General features: G+C 40.4%; 1 protein-coding gene across 2 annotated transcripts in view; it reads left to right on the forward strand.

Annotated features, from left to right (window-relative positions):
• Window positions 1-2195: 2195 nt before the first annotated feature.
• The window catches only part of ap3b1a (adaptor related protein complex 3 subunit beta 1a), a 126292-nt gene continuing 111884 nt past the window's right edge, over window positions 2196-16603 (forward strand). Inside the window, exon 1 of one of the 2 annotated variants that reach the window (XM_062057420.1) lies at window positions 2196-2505. In XM_062057420.1, coding sequence (XP_061913404.1) covers window positions 2375-2505 — 131 coding nt within the window. In that variant the 5' untranslated portion in view covers window positions 2196-2374. Of the gene's footprint in view, window positions 2506-9912; window positions 10349-16603 lie in introns of those variants that run through there. The other variant, XM_062057419.1, reaches the window with a different exon arrangement.

Genomic DNA, 16603 nt, shown 5'->3' on the forward strand with positions numbered 1-16603 from the left:
CAGAAAAATTCAGTGTAAAAAAAATGGTATTTAAAAATTCAGTACAAACTAATTCAGTGTAAGAAGATTCCGTGCAGAAAAATATGGTGTAAAAAGAATTGGTGGAGAAAATTTAAATGTGAAAAAAAAAATCAGTATACACAAATGCAGTGCAAAGAAAATTATATAAAAATTAAATGTATAAAAATTCAGTGCAAAAATATCAGTGTAAAAAAAATCGGTGCAGAAAAATTCATCCATCCATCCATCCATCCATCCATCTATCCATTTTCTACCGCTTATTCCCTTCGGGGTCGCGGAGGGTGCTGGAGCCTATCTCAGCTAGAATCGGGCAGAAGGCGGGGTACACCCTGGACAAGTCGCCACCTCATTGCAGGGCCAACACAGATAAACAGACAATATTCACACTCACATTCACACACTAGGGCCAATTTATTAGAAAAATTCGGTGTAAACAAATTCAGCACATAAACAGTCAGTGCAGAATAATTCTGTGTAAAAAAAAATCTGTGCAGAAAAATATCATGTAGAAAGGATTGGTGCAGAAAAATTAAATATGAAGAAATTCAGTTAAAAAAATACATTAAAAGTCAATGTATAAATGTATAAAAATTCAGTGTAAAAAATTATGTGCCAAAAAAATAGATTACATATATATATTTAGGGATGTCCGATAATGGCTTTTTGCCGATATACGATATTCCGATATTGTCCAACTCTTAATTACCGATACCGATATAAACCGATACTGATATCCACCGATACCGATATATACAGTCGTGGAATTAACACATTATTATGCCTAATTTGGACAACCAGGTATGGTGAAGATAAGGTCCTTTTTTTAAAAATGTATAAAATAAAATAAGATAAATAAATTAAAAACATTTTCTTGAATAAAAAAGAAAGTAAAACAATATAAAAACAGTTACATAGAAACTAGTAATGAATGAAAATGAGTAAAATTAACTGTTAAAGGTTAATACTATTAGTGGACCAGCAGCACGCACAATCATGTGTGCTTACGGACTGTATCCCTTGCAGACTGTATTGATATACCGTATATTACCAAATAGTAGCCCGGGCGTTTATTTCACAAAATCGATTTTGGAGACAGGCGTTTAAAAGAAGCAGGCGGTTATTTGCACAAGGCAATTATTTATATTTGCACCAGCCTGCACCAGGCCATTATTTGGTTACAATGGTTACTGCCCAGTATTTTTTTTTTGTACAAAAAACTTTAAATGTTATAGCTATTGTAAACATACAAACAAAAAACAAGAGATCAACATGAGGTAGGCTATCAAAAGACAAGAGATCAACAAGGCCTCAACATGGCAGTAGTGCAACAATTGTTAGAATACCAATACTAAAAATAAATAAACTTTTTAAATAAAGCAGCCTACCGGGAAAAATAAAATTATGGTACCAAGTACTCAAGTATAAAACCCACCATCAAAACAGAACAATAATACTGTCACTTAAATAAGATAAAGGCTACAGTACTCCAAGTTTTAAATAAAGCAGCATACAGGAAAAATAAAATTATGGTACCAAGTACTCTATAAAACCATCAAAACAATAATACTGCAGCAAACGCAACCCCAGTAGCATTTGAATCTAAATTATGCAAATAACAGCCCATGGGCGGCTATTTGGACATAGGCGGTTATTATGAAGAGGCAGTTAATTAACAAAATGGGGTCAGACAGCGGGCGGCTATTAGGACATGGGCGTTTATTTGGTAATATACGGTATATTGATATATAATGTAGGAACCAGATCATTAATAACAGAAAGAAACAACCCTTTTGTGTGAATGAGTGTAAATGGGGGAGGGAGTTTTTTTGTTGATTTAATTAAAAAAATTAAAAAATAAATAAATTTTAAAAAAATGATACAGATAATAAAAAAACCAATACCGATATTTTCCGATTTATCGGATCGGACATCTCTATATATAGTACATAATTAAGAAATTGTGAGCATAATTTTTTGTGTTAAAATAATCAGTTTGTTTAAAATACAATTGATTGTACAAAAAAAAAAAAAAAGTTTAGAAAAATTAAGTGTTAAAAAATTCAGTGTAAAAAGAATAAGTGCAAGTGGTAAAAAGATCAACAGTGACGCTGGAAAGCACAGATTTGCTCATTCTAGTGATACAGATCTATGTCCACAGTGGACCACGCCCACTCACCCCCTGTCATGTGACACCAACTCCAGCTCTCACTTCCGGCTCTGCGTGTGAAAAAAAAACCGAAGTTGGGCGAAAATCTCTGAGAAGTTTTGTCTGCAGGACTTTCCACGACTGGAGCCGCGCCGAATTAAGAGAACCCGCGTTACGTTTTTGTGTGAATTGTTTAAGAAGCGGAACATGTCGACGGCTGCTTTGTACAACGACCAAGGCGGTGCGGAGGCTGCAGTGGAGGCTGGCCAGGAGAGCACCCCGACTACCTCCTCCGCCACCGGGGCAGCCTTCGGCTTTTTCAGCGCTGACTTCAAAAAGTACGTCAAACTTTTTTCTTTTTTTTTTTAATAAGTAAACTTCGTGTGCGACGCGGAAAAACACGCACGCCACGTTGACTTAGCAGCTAAGTGGCATAAGCTAGCGAGCTAAAGTTGTAGCAAACGTCAAAACACATTTAAACGGGAGAAAATGTCAGTTTTACACTCAATATTGTTGTGCTTAATGATAGCAGGACATGCAAATCATGACATGTGACATCTCTCCATTCAGTGCATGCTGTAAAAGAACAATTTACATATTTTAACTGTTAGATTACTTGGCCAAAACACTCCTAAAGTTGGTAAATGGACACAGGTGTCAAAGTAAAAGGGCCAGGGGCCAGATGTGGCCCGCCACTTCATTTTATTTGTCCCTGGAAATCCTGGAAATAATCAATAAAGTACTGTCACTTTTCTTACTAAATGTATTCTTTCTTTGTATTTTGAGAAAAAAAAAATGTAATCACAAATTATGTTAAGTTAAATATTGTCTAATTATGTAAAAATATTATCAAACATTCAAACCATTTTTTAAATAGAAATAAATACTATTAATAATGATTTCAAAGCAAGTTATCCATTACATTGTGCAATGTAAAAGTAGCAATAGATGTCATGGTAAAGTTGTGAAATTTACTGTGGTTTTTACAGCATTTTTCTCTAAATGGAAAAAAGACAGCACTTTATTTACTGTAATAAATTGTAGTGCATTTACAGTAATACACCGAAAAAATTTACAGTTGTTGATTTGCGGTAAAAACAAACAAACCAGGTGCTCAGGTGCCAAAATTTGACTGTAAAATAGCATTTTTTTTATTTACAGTAAAGAAACAAATGTACATTCTACAGTAAAATTCTGGCAACCGAGCTGCCTTTTTTTTTTTTTTTTACCATAAAAACAGCAGTACTGCACTGTAATGTACACTAAAACACACAGAAGCTATTTCCTCCCTACAAGCCTTTTTCGCAGGTTTCCCTGCTCTTCAGGAGATTTTATTATATTATATATTATAATATAATATATATTATATATATACCCTGCTCTTCATGGGATTTTATTATATTATATATATATAATTGGGCGGCATGGCGTAGTGGGTAGAGCAACCGTGCCAGAAACCTGAGGGTTGCAGGTTCGCTCCCCGCCTCTTACCATCCAAAAATCGCTGCCGTTGTGTCCTTGGGCGGGACACTTCACCCTTTGCCCCCGGTGCCACTCACACCGGTGAATTGAATGATGAATGATAGGTGGTGGTCGGAGGGGCCGTTGGCGCAAATTGCAGCCACGCTTCCGTCAGTCTACCCCAGGACAGCTGTGGCTATGAAAGTAGCTTACCACCACCAGGTGTGAATGAATGATGGGTTCTACATGTAAAGCGACTTTGGGTACTTAGAAAAGCGCTATATAAATCCCATGTATTATTATTATTATTATTATATTATAAAATCCCCCAAAAGCAGGGAAACATATGTATGTATGTATGTGTGTATGTATGTATGTATGTGTGTATATATATTTATTTATTATTATTATTATTATTTATTTTATTTTTTTAACTTGGGACTTCCCGCGGGCCGGATTTTGGGGACCCCTGCACTAGATGTTGAGGTGAAATTATTGCAATTTATCATATTTTTAAAAAAATTTTAGTTTAAAAAAAAAAATCTACTAATAAAATGCATTATTAACAGTATTCACTGTCTGAGGCCAAACTGCGATGCGGCCCTCAGTGAAAACCACTTTGACACCTGTGAACTAGATGATTATAGCACTTACTCAACGTGCTGGCTTGTCATCCCTATACACAGCCACAAGGGCTCATATCTGCATGGTTTCTCAGGCTTGCTATGATATGTGGTGATAAATCTATGCATCCACGTGAAGAAACAATATTCTGCCACTCGTGCAAAGATGTTATTCAGGATAAATATCTATGTTTTTCTTAATTTTATAGTTATGACAAGAACAAAACTAGTTCAGCAGGAATTATCCACATGTTTTGTTTATTAAAGTGTTTACTTTTTCATTCATTATATTAATTTGTTCACTAGAGCTAAGGTGATGTGTTGGCAGGTTATCTGCTGTCATGTCTGATTTCTGCCACTAGAGGTCAATAAACTACTGTGCCAATCAATCAGTCAAATTCCATTCATTATCACAAGTGTAAGAGTTGATTGAAACCAGGGATGCCCAAACGTTTTCCACTGAGGGCCACAGACTGACAAATCAAAGGATGCAGGGGCAATTTTGGTAGTTTTAACCTTCAAAAACCGGTGCGATATGTATCAGAATCAGTTCAGAATCAGAATAGTTTTATTGCAATTGTTTGAGAACAGGTTCACAAACTAGGAATTTTACTTGGTGCAATCATGCAACATAAAACACATATAACACAGAATAGAATAACATGAGCTGTAACTGAGCTATCAGATCTTGTTATTGTTCATGTGCCTGATGGCCGAGGGGGAAAAAACTGTTCAGGTGGCGGGAGGTGTGGGTCTGGATGGACCGTAGTCTCCTGCCTGAGGGGAGAGGGGAGAATAGTTTGTTTCCATGGTGAGAAGAGTCAGCTGTGATCCGACCCACACGCCTCCTGGTCCTGGAGGAGAACAGGTCCTGGAGGAATGGGAGCTTGCAGCCATTAACCTTCTCAATGTTTGTCCCGGACTGTGGCGCCGGGGAACCACACGGTGATGGAGAAGGTGAGGATGGACTCGATGATGGCCGAGTAGAACTGCACCAGCATCTCGGTCGGCACCTTAAGTTTCTTCAGCTGCCGCAGGAAGTACATCATCTGCTGGGCCTTCTTGATGAGGGAGCTGATGGTGGGCTCCCACTTGAGGTCCTGGGTGATGGTGGTGCCCAAGAAACGGATGGAGTCCACAATGGAGACGGGGGTGGGAGGGTCAATCAGGGTGAGGGGGGATGGTGGGGCAAGATCATCTCCACTGTTTTTTGGGCGTTCAGCTCCAGGTTGTTGAGGCTGCACCAGGACGCCAGCCGGTCCACCTCTCTCCTGTAGGCGGATTCGTCGCCATCCGAGATGAGCCCGATGAGGGTGGTGTCGTCCGCAAACTTGTGCAGCTTTACGGACTGGTGACTGGAGGTGCAGCAGTTTGTATACAGGGAGAAGAGCCAGGGGGAAAGTACACAGCCCTGAGGAGTACCGGTGTTTGTGGTTCGACTGTCCGAGGCAATCTTCCCCAGCCGCACATGCTGTCTTCGGTCCGTCAGGAAGTCATTGATCCAACTGCAGAGGGAGTCGGGCACGCTGAGCTGGTAGAGCTTGTCTCGTGGCAGACCAGGGAGGATGGTGTTGAAGGCAGAGCTGAAGTCCACAAATAGGATCCTGGTGTTGGTTCCTGGGGAGTCCAGATGCTCCAGGATGAAGTGGAGGGCCAGGTTCACTGCATCATCCACAGACCTGTTGGCTCTTTAAGCAAACTGCAGTGAGTCCAGGAGGGGGCCGGTGATGTCCTTGAGTACCTTGATGGTATGGGGGTGTATTAGTGCCCAAGACATGGGTAACTTACACATCTGTGAAGGCACCATTAATGCTGAAAGGTACATACAGGTTTTGGAGCAACATACTGTATGTTGCCATCCAAGAAACGTTATCATGGACGCTCCTGCTTATTTCAGCAAGACAACGCCAAGCCACGTATTACAACAGCGTGGCTTCGTAGTAAAAGAGTGCGGGTACTAGACTGGCCTGCCTGTAGTCCAGACCTGTCTCCCATTGAAAATGTGTGGCGCATTATGAAGCCTAAAATACCACAACGGAGACCCCCGGACTGTTGAACAACTTAAAGGCCTACTGAAATGCGATTTTCTTATTTAAACGGGGATAGCAGTTCCATTCTATGTGTCATACTTGATCATTTCGCGATATTGCCATATTTTTGCTGAAAGGATTTAGTAGAGAACATCGACAATAAAGTTCGCAACTTTTGGTCGCTGATAAAAAAAGCCTTGCCTGTACCGGAAGTAGCGTGACTTTGCAGGTTGTGGAGCTCCTCACATCCGCACATTGTTTCCAATCATGGCCACCAGCAGTGAGAGCGATTCGGACCGAGAAAGCGACGATTTCCCCATTAATTTGAGCGAGGATGAAAGATTTGTGGATGAGGAAAGTGAGAGTGAAGGACTAAAGGGCAGTGGAAGCGATTCAGATAGGGAAGATGCTGTGAGAGGCGGGGGTGACCTGATATTCAGCTCGGAATGACTAAAACAGTAAATAAACACAAGACATATATATACTCTATTAGCCACAACACAACCAGGCTTATATTTAATATGCCACAAATTAATCCCGCATAACAAACACCTCTCCCCTCCCGTCCATATAACCCGCCAATACAAATCAAACACCCGCACAACACACTCAATCCCACAGCCCAAAGTACCGTTCACCTCCCCAAAGTTCATACAGCACATATATTTCCCCAAAGTCCCCAAAGTTACATACGTGACATGCACATAGCGGCACGCACGTATGGGCAAGTGATCAAATGTTTGGAAGCCGCAGCTCATGCGTACTCACGGTACCGCATCTGCGTATCCAACTCAAAGTCCTCCTGGTAAGAGTCTCTGTTGTCCCAGTTCTCCACAGGCCAATGGTAAAGCTTGACTGTCATCTTTCGGGAATGTAAACAATGAAACATCGGCTACGTGTTTGTGTTGCTGCAGCCGGCCGCTAATACACCGCTTCCCACCTACAGCTTTCTTCTTTGCTATCTCCATTGTTCATTAAACAAATTGCAAAAGATTCACCAACACAGATGTCCAGAATACTGTGGAATTTTGCGATGAAAACAGACGACTTGATAGCTGGCCACAATGCTGTCCCAAAATGTCTGCTTCAATCCGTGACGTCGCGCGCAGGTGTCATCATACCGAGACGTTTTCAGCAGGATATTTCGCGGGAAAATTAAAATTGCAATTTAGTAATCTAACCCGGCCGTATTGGCATGTGTTGCAATGTTAAGATTTCATCATTGATATATAAACTATCAGACTGCGTGGTCGGTAGTAGTGGCTTTCAGTAGGCCTTTAAAGGCCTACTGAAAGCCACTACTACCGACCACGCAGTCTGATAGTTTATATATCAATGATGAAAACTTAACATTATAACACATGCCAATACGGCCGGGTTAACTTATAAAGTGACATTTTAAATTTGCCGCTAAACTTCCGGTTCGAAACGCCTCTGAGGATGACGTATGCGCGTGACGTAGCCCGGGGAACACGGGTATGCCTTCCACATTGAAGCCAATACGAAAAAGCTCTGTTTTAATTTCATAATTCCACAGTATTCTGGACATCTGTGTTCGTGAATCTGTTGCAATCATGTTCATTGCATTATGGAGAAAGCTGAGCAAGCAAAGAAGAAAGTTGTCGGTGCGAAATGGACGTATTTTTCGAACGTAGTCAGCCACAACAGTACACAGCCGGCGCTTCTTTGTTTACATTCCCGAAAGATGCAGTCAAGATGGAAGAACTCGGATAACAGAGACTCTAACCAGGAGGACTTTTGACTTCGATACACAGACGCCTGTAGAGAACTGGGACAACACAGACTCTTACCAGGATTACTTTGATTTGGATGACAAAGACGCAGACGTGCTACTGTGAGTATGCAGCTTTGGCTTCTAAACATTTGATCGCTTGACCGTATGTGCGCAACTTTTTTTTGCGTATGTACGTAACTTTTTAAAAATATATAAGCTTTATGAACCTTGGGTTAGGTGAACGGTCTTTTGGGCTGAGTGATTGTGTGTGTTGATCAGGTGTTTGAATTGTATTGGCGTGTTCTATGGAGCTAGGAGCTAGCATAGGAGCTAGGAGTTAGCATAACAAAGACGTAGGTGTTTTTATGCAGGATTAATTTGTGTCATATTAAATATAAGCCTGGTTGTGTTGTGGCTAATAGAGTAAATATATGTCTTGTGTTTATTTACTGTTTTAGTCATTCCCAGCTGAATACCAGGTACCGTGAGTATGCAGCCTTGGCTGCTAAACATTTGATAGCTTGACAGTATGTGCGCGTCACGTACGTAACTTTTTAAAAATATATGAGCTTTATGAACCTTGGGTTAGGTGAACGGTCTTTTGGGCTGAGTGATTGTGTGTGTTGATCAGGTGTTTGAATTGTATTGGCGTGTTCTATGGAGCTAGGAGCTAGCAGAGGAGCTAGGAGCTAGCATAACAAACACGTAGGTGTTTTTATGCAGGATTAATTTGTGGCATATTAAATATAAGCCTGGTTGTGTTGTGGCTAATAGAGTATATACATGTCTTGTGTTTATTTACTGTTGTAGTCATTCCCAGCTGAATATCAGGTCACCCCCGGCTCTCACAGCATCTTCCCTATCTGAATAGCTTCAACTCCCCACTAGTCCTTCACTTGCACTTTACTCATCCACAAATCTTTCATCCTCGCTCAAATTAATGGGGAAATTGTCGCTTTCTCGGTCCGAATCTCTCTCACTTCATGCGGCCATCATTGTAAACAATAGGGAACTTTGCGTATATGTTCAACTGACTACGTCACGCTACTTCCGGTAGGGGCAAGCCTTTTTTTATCAGATACCAAAAGTTGCAATCTTTATCGTCGTCGTTCTATACTAAATCCTTTCAGCAAAAATATGGCAATATCGCGAAATGATCAAGTATGACACATAGAATAGATCTGCTATCCCCGTTTAAATAAAAACAATTCATTTCAGTAGGCCTTTAAGCTGTACATCAAGCAAGAATGGGAAAGAATTCCACTTCAAAAGTGTGTCTCCTCAGTTCCCAAACGTTTACTGAGTGTTGTTAAAAGGAAAGGCCATGTAACACAGTGGTAAAAATGCCCCTGTCACAACTTTTTTGCAATGTGTTGCTGCCATTAAATTCTAAGTTAATGATTATTTGCCAAAAAAAAAAAAGTGTTTCTCAGTGTGAACATGAAATATCTTGTCTTTGCAGTCTATTCAATTGAATATAAGTTGAAAAGGATTTGCAAATCATTGTATTCGGTTTTTATTTACCATTTACACAACGTGACAACTTCACTGGTTTTGGGTTTTGTTCACGAGATGTAAGTTTTGTGCATTTTAAAGGGTATAATTGCATTAATATGATGTATTATGGTTACATCAGCGGTTAATTTGATCATTCGTTATCGGCCCAGGCCTCCGTGAGAAGTGCCAAACACTGCCTCATGAGCCGGGGTATTTCCTGGCATTCTTTCACTGATTGGGCTCTTGCAGACAACCCAGTGTTGCAGCCCGGGTGTTGAAAAGTAGCTCGGGGTTTGGCCTCCACAGAGGACAAGGTGCCCGTGTTCACTTTCAGAGGGAAGTGAGTGACTGCAGACCCGCTGGAGGCGGAGTCATAGGGCAGAAATCTGGAGGAATCACGTTTGGCAGTGACAGCAGAAGTGTAGACGTCAAGAGCAGAAGAAGAAGGAAATCAGAAGAGTGACAAGCTGATCTTGTGACTTGCCAAAGTGGAGAGGAAGGCAGCAGTGACAGTTTGGAAGGAGACAAGAACGTGCAAACAGAGGCAGAGGAGCAGCGCACACAGCCTGAAGCAGACTCATTCACTGACCTGGATGTACTCTCTCTGGGCTCCAGTAGGAAGACCCTCCTCCTCCTCCAGTAAGAAGATCTTTGTCTCCTGGAGGGACGACATGGACCTCAACCTGTCCTCTTTGCGCTCGGAGGCCGCCGACGCCGTCAGGACGGCGCTGGCGTCGGCCGAGCACCTGCAGCTGTCCCTGAAGGCCGAGCTCAGCCAGGAAGAACAGGCCTTGACGCTCCACGCCGGCGGGGCCAAGAAGACTGGTAGTGACGGGTAGGACTTGGAGAGGGTTCCTCTGCCTTGGGTCGTTACTGTATGCTTGCTTTAGAATGGCACTACGCATATTGTAGACCTCCGTCAAGGCTAAGTCCTCATTTTTTGTCCATTAGGACCCACGCACCATTTGCTGAGGAGTGGGGAAAAAAACGTTTAATGGGGTATTCCTCAGCTTTCATGTTTTGTGTACAACGGTTAGGTAGTTGCTAGTAAATATATCAATTAACCAAACGATGAATGAAAATGAACTCATTGATTTGTTGATCCTCTTGTCAGTCATCCACAATCCTTGTCTCTGTGGGTGGAGGCGGGATAACAGCTAGCATGTGTAACGTACAAAGCTATTTGAGTCTGAGGTGTACGCCGCACAAAATTGGCTAAGACAGTTAGCGTGCTCATTTTATCATGCTAACATGTTAACGTTAGCATGTTAACAGTTAGCATGTGTCACGTGCCAAGTTATAACATTTGCTAAATAGTTAATATGCTAATGTGTATATTTACATATTTTCATATGTTATATTTTATATTGCTACTATGGTACCTTTTTAGTCTACTTTATATCTGCATTATCCTTTCCTTCCTTACCCTTTCCATCCTTTGTAACTGAGCTACTGTTTGGAACAATTTCCCTTGTGGAACAATACAGTTTGTCTATAAGTCTAACATTTAGCATACGTCAAGTATTAAGTTATAAGACTGGTGTACGGTGTCAAAATTGGCTAAAAAGGTTAGCATGCTAACAGTTAGCATATGACACGCACCAAGAGGAAACGGTCACAAAATGTGCCCAGAAAGTTAGCATGCCAATGTTAGCATGCTAACTTTAGCACATTAACAGTTAGCATATGTTATTTACCAAGTTATAAGATTCTGAGATGTACGGCGGCAAAGTTGGCTAAAAAAGTTAGCATGCTAACAGTTAGCATATGTCACGTACCAAGAGTAAACGGTTACAAAATGTGCCAAAAAAAAGTTAGCATGCCAGTGTAAGCATGTGAGTTTGCTAACTTTAGCATGCTAACACTCAGCATATGTAACGTACCAAGTTATTAGACTCTGATGTGTACAGCGGCAAAATTGGCTAAAAAAAGTTAGCATGCATCAAGCACCAAGTAATATGACTGAGGTTTATGACGGAAAAAATGACTAAAAAAATTAGCATGCTAACATTAGCATCCTTACAGTCAGCATATGTCAAGTACTGTTATATCACTCTCTGGTAAAGGGTTACAAAATGCGCCAAAAAAGTTAGCATGCCAATGTCAGCATGTTAATATGTTAACTTTAGCATTTTAACAGTTTTCATATGTAACATACCAATTTATAAGACTGAGGTATACGGCGGTAAAATTGGCTAAAAAAAAAAAGAAAAAAGTTAGCATGCTAACAGTTAGCATGCGTCAAGCACCAAGTAATATGACTGAGGTCTATGGCGGAAAAAATGACTAAAAAAATCAGCATGCTAACATTAGCATCCTTACAGTTAGCATATGTCAAGTACTGTTATATCACTCTCTGGTAAAGGGTTACAAAATGCGCCAAAAAAGTTAGCATGCCAATTTTAGCATGATAATATGTTGCCTTTGGCATTTTAACAGTTATCATATGTAACATACCAATTTATAAGACTGAGGTCTACGGCGGCAAAATTGGTTAAAAAAATTTTTTTTAGCATGCTAACAGTTAGCATGCGTCAAGCACCAGGTAATATGACTTAGGTTTATGGCGAAAAAAATTACAAAAAAAATTAGCATGCTAACATTATCATCCTTACAATTAGCATATGTGAAGTACTGTTGTATGACTCTCGGGTAAAGGGTTACAAAATGCGGCCAAAAAAGTTAGCATGCCAATTTTAACATGATAATATGTTAACTTTGGCATTTTAACAGTTATCATATGTAACATACCAATTTATAAGACTGAGGTGTACAACGGCAAAATTGGCTAAAAAAAATAAAATAAAATAAAAGTTGGCATGCTAACAGTTAGCATGCGTCAAGCACTAAGTAATATGACTGAGGTGTATGGCGGAAAAAATTGCAAAAAAATTAGCATGCTAACATTATCATCCTTACAATTAGCATATGTGAAGTACTGTTGTATGACTCTCGGGTAAAGGGTTACAAAATGCGGCCAAAAAAGTTAGCATGCCAATTTTAACATGATAATATGTTAACTTTGGCATTTTAACAGTTATCATATGTAACATACCAATTTATAAGACTGAGGTGTACAACGGCAAAATTGGCTAAATAAAATAAAATAAAAGTTGGCATGCTAACAGTTAGCATGCGTCAAGCACTAAGTAATATGACTGAGGTGTATGGCGGAAAAAATTACAAAAAAATTAGCATGCTAACATTAACATCCTTACAGTTAGCATATGTCAAGTACTGTTATATCACTCTCTTGTAAAGGGTTACAAAATGCGCCAAAAAAGTTAGCATGCCAATTTTAGCATGATAATATGTTAACTTTGGCATTTTAACAGTTATCATATGTAGCATACCAATTTATAAGACTGAAGTGTACGGCGGTAAAATTGGCTTAAAAAAAAAAAAAGTTAGCATGCTAACAGTTAGCATGCGTCAAGCACTAAGTAATATGACTGAGGTGTATGGCGGAAAAAATTACAAAAAAATTAGCATGCTAACATTAGCATCCTTACAGTTAGCATATGTTACGGTATGGCGGCAAAATTGGCTAAAAAAAAAAAAAGTTAGCATGCTAGCAGTTAGCATGTGTCAAGTACTAAGTTATACAACTCTTTGGTAAACAGTCCCAAAATGTGCCAAAAAAGTTAGTATGCTAACAGTTAGCATGCATCAAGCACCAAGTGATATGACTGGGGTGTACGGCTGCAAAATGAGCGAAACAAATTAACAAAGTTGGTCCAAGTCTCAGTGCTAACCCCTTAGCTACTGTACTTTTCGCGCTAATAGCAATGCTAAGGATGCACATTTCACTAAACCTTCATTTGTTACAATGAAAAAGTAATTTATTTTCACGGTGTTGGTAGTTTTATATTTTTAGTGCATCTTATCCAGGCGTTCTTGTGGTCTGGGTAGAAAATTGAACCAGAAAAGGTTTGGGGAATGTTTGTAGACCAGAAATCAGCATTGTGTTGTTTAGTGGTGAGGAATGGTGCTCTTGAACGCAACACAATGCTCATACACTGTGTGACAGTGTTAGCATTAGCTCAGGAATGAGCTGCTGCACGAGCATGTGAGTCATGCTGTTGCCGTGGTGACTCTTATTATTATTTCTTTCCTGTTATTTTGTTTGGTCAGGTCCCGTCTTTCCCGTCCCGTCCACTCGTGCGCTTTTTCTTTTTGCTATTTTGGCGACGGAGGAAGTAAAAACTCTCGCGTCACCAGATACACGCCACTTTTTCAGAGGGAGTGTGTTTTTATTATTTCCCCATTTTACTATTAAAAGTCTTTCACTTAGTTTTACTCTTGTGGGATGATTAGAAATGTTAAAAATGGCGTACACGAAAAAAAGTAAGATTTATTCTATACTGCAAGTGATGATAATTTGAATTTAAATTGGTAATACTAACCATCAGATGTTTATCATCATTAATACCGTTTATTGGTACATCCCTCGTTGAAATGTTCGATATGGATGAAAAAATATGTTTTTGTAGTGGAAAAAAAATAATTCCAACCATTTAGGTGAAATTGCACAGTACAAAAGCGCTGTACAAAACATAGGTGAAGTAAAACAACAGAGGCAACATCATAAAAAGATACAAAGTGGATTAAAAATGATAGTTAAAAGGTGCATTAACTAAAAGCTTTACCAAAAAAGAGAATTTTTCAATTGTTTCTTAAAAGTGTCAACACAGTCAAGGTCACGGAGGGACTGGTGCAAGTTGTTCCAGAGTCTGGGAGCTATAGCCTGGAATGCCAGGTCTCCACAGGTTTTAAAACAAGTTTTTGGGCTCTTTAGAAGACCCTGGCCTGAAGACCGGAGGCTGCGCCCTGAAGAATAGGGGCATAACAAGTCGGTGATGTACTGAGGGGCCCCCACCATGCAACGCACGGAATGTCAGGACTCAAATCTTAAACTGAATTTAAAGGCCTACTGAAATTAATTTTTTTTATTTAAACGGGGATAGCAGATCTATTCTATGTGTCATTTTTGATCATTTCGCGATATTGCCATATTTTTGCTGAAAGGATTTAGTATAGAACAACGACGATAAAGATCGCAACTTTTTGGTATCTGATAAAAAAAAGACTTGCCCCTACCGGAAGTAGCGTGACGTAGTCAGTTGAACATTTCCGCAAAGTTCCCTATTGTTTACAATGATGGCCGCCAGAAGTGAGAGCGATTCGGACCGAGAAAGCGACGATTTCCCCATTAATTTGAGTGAGGATGAAAGATTTGTGGATGAGGAATGTGCAAGTGAAGGACTAGTGGTGAGTGGAAGCGATTCAGATAGGGAAGATGCTGTGAGAGCCGGGGGTGACCTGATATTCAGCTGGGAATGACTACAACAGTAAATAAACACAAGACATATATATACTCTATTAGCCACAACACAACCAGGCTTATATTTAATATGCCACAAATTAATCCCGCATAAAAACACCTAGGTGTTTGTTATGCTAGCTCCTAGCTCCTAGCTAGCCACTCGACATCCGTTGCTTTCGGTCTCCCCTAGAGGGGGGGGTTACCCACATATGCGGTCCTCTCCAAGGTTTCTCATAGTCATTCACCGACGTCCCACTGGGGTGAGTTTTTCCTTGCCCGTATGTGGGCTCTGTACCGAGGATGTCGTTGTGGCTTGTACAGCCCTTTGAGACACTTGTGATTTAGGGCTATATAAATAAACATTGATTGATTGATTGAGCTACTAGCTCCCGTCCATATAACCCGCCAATACAATTCAAACACCTGCACAACACACACACTCACTCAGCCCAAAGGACCGTTCACCTAACCCAAGGTTCATAAAGCTTATATATTTAACCAAAGTTACGTACGTGACATGTACGTACGGGCAGGCGATCAAATGTTTGGAAGCGTGCGGGGGTGACCTGATATTCAGCTGGGAATGACTACAACAGTAAATAAACACAAGACATATATATATACTCTATTAGCCACAACAAAACCAGGCTTATATTTAATATGCCACAAATTAATCCCGCATAAAAACACCTAGGTGTTTGTTGTGCTAGCTCCTAGCTCCTAGCTACTAGCTCGAGCTAGTTATAGCTCGAGCAGGTTGTATGGACGGGATCCCGTCCATATAACCCGCCAATACAATTTAAACACCTGCACAACACACACACTCACTCAGCCCAAAGGACCGTTCACCTACCCCAAGGTTCATAAAGCTTATATATTTAACCAAAGCTACGTACATGACACGCATGTACGGGCAAGCGATCAAATGTTTGGAAGCGCAGCTGCGTACTCACGGTATCGCGTCTGCGTCTGTGTATCCAAATCAAAGTCCTCCTGGTAAGAGTCTCTGTTGTCCGAGTTCTTCGATCTTGACTGCACCTTTCGGGAATGTAAACAATGAAACACCGGCTGTGTTGTGTTGCTGACTTCCCTCGCAAAATACTCCGCTTCGCACCGACAACTTTCTTCTTTGCTTGCTCAGCTTCTTTCTCCATAATGCAATGAACAAATTGCAACAGATTCACCAACACAGATGTCCAGAATACTGTGGAATTATGAGATGAAAACAGAGCTATTTCGTATTGGCTTCAATGGGGAGCCATACCTCTGTTTCACTGGCTACGTCACGCGCATACGTCATCCTCCAAAGGCGTTTTCAACCGGAAGTTTAGCGGGAAATTTAAAATTGCACTTTATAAGTTAACCCGGTCGTATTGGCATGTGTTGCAATGTTAAGATTTCATCATTGATATATAAACTATCAGACTGCGTGGTCGGTAGTATGGCTTTCAGTAGGCCTTTAACTGGAGACTGGATAGAACGGGGGTAACATGGGCTGTCCTGGGTGCACCCGTCTAAAGTCTGGCAGCCCCATTTTGTACAGTCTGAAGTCTCTTTAGCGTTGACTTGTAAAGAGAATTGCAATAGTCAATATGAGATGAAATGAACGTGTGAATGATCATATCAACATTCAATTTTGAAAGCAAGTTTCTCACTTTAGAAATATTTCTGAGGTGTTAAAATCAGTTTTTGGTCAGTTGACGACAGTGACCCTCCAAAGACTTGGACTGACCCAACACAAGCCCAGGGTTTCTGAGGCTGCTT

Source organism: Entelurus aequoreus, linkage group LG08 (genome assembly GCF_033978785.1).
Source record: "Entelurus aequoreus isolate RoL-2023_Sb linkage group LG08, RoL_Eaeq_v1.1, whole genome shotgun sequence".
Lineage (NCBI taxonomy): Eukaryota > Metazoa > Chordata > Actinopteri > Syngnathiformes > Syngnathidae > Entelurus > Entelurus aequoreus.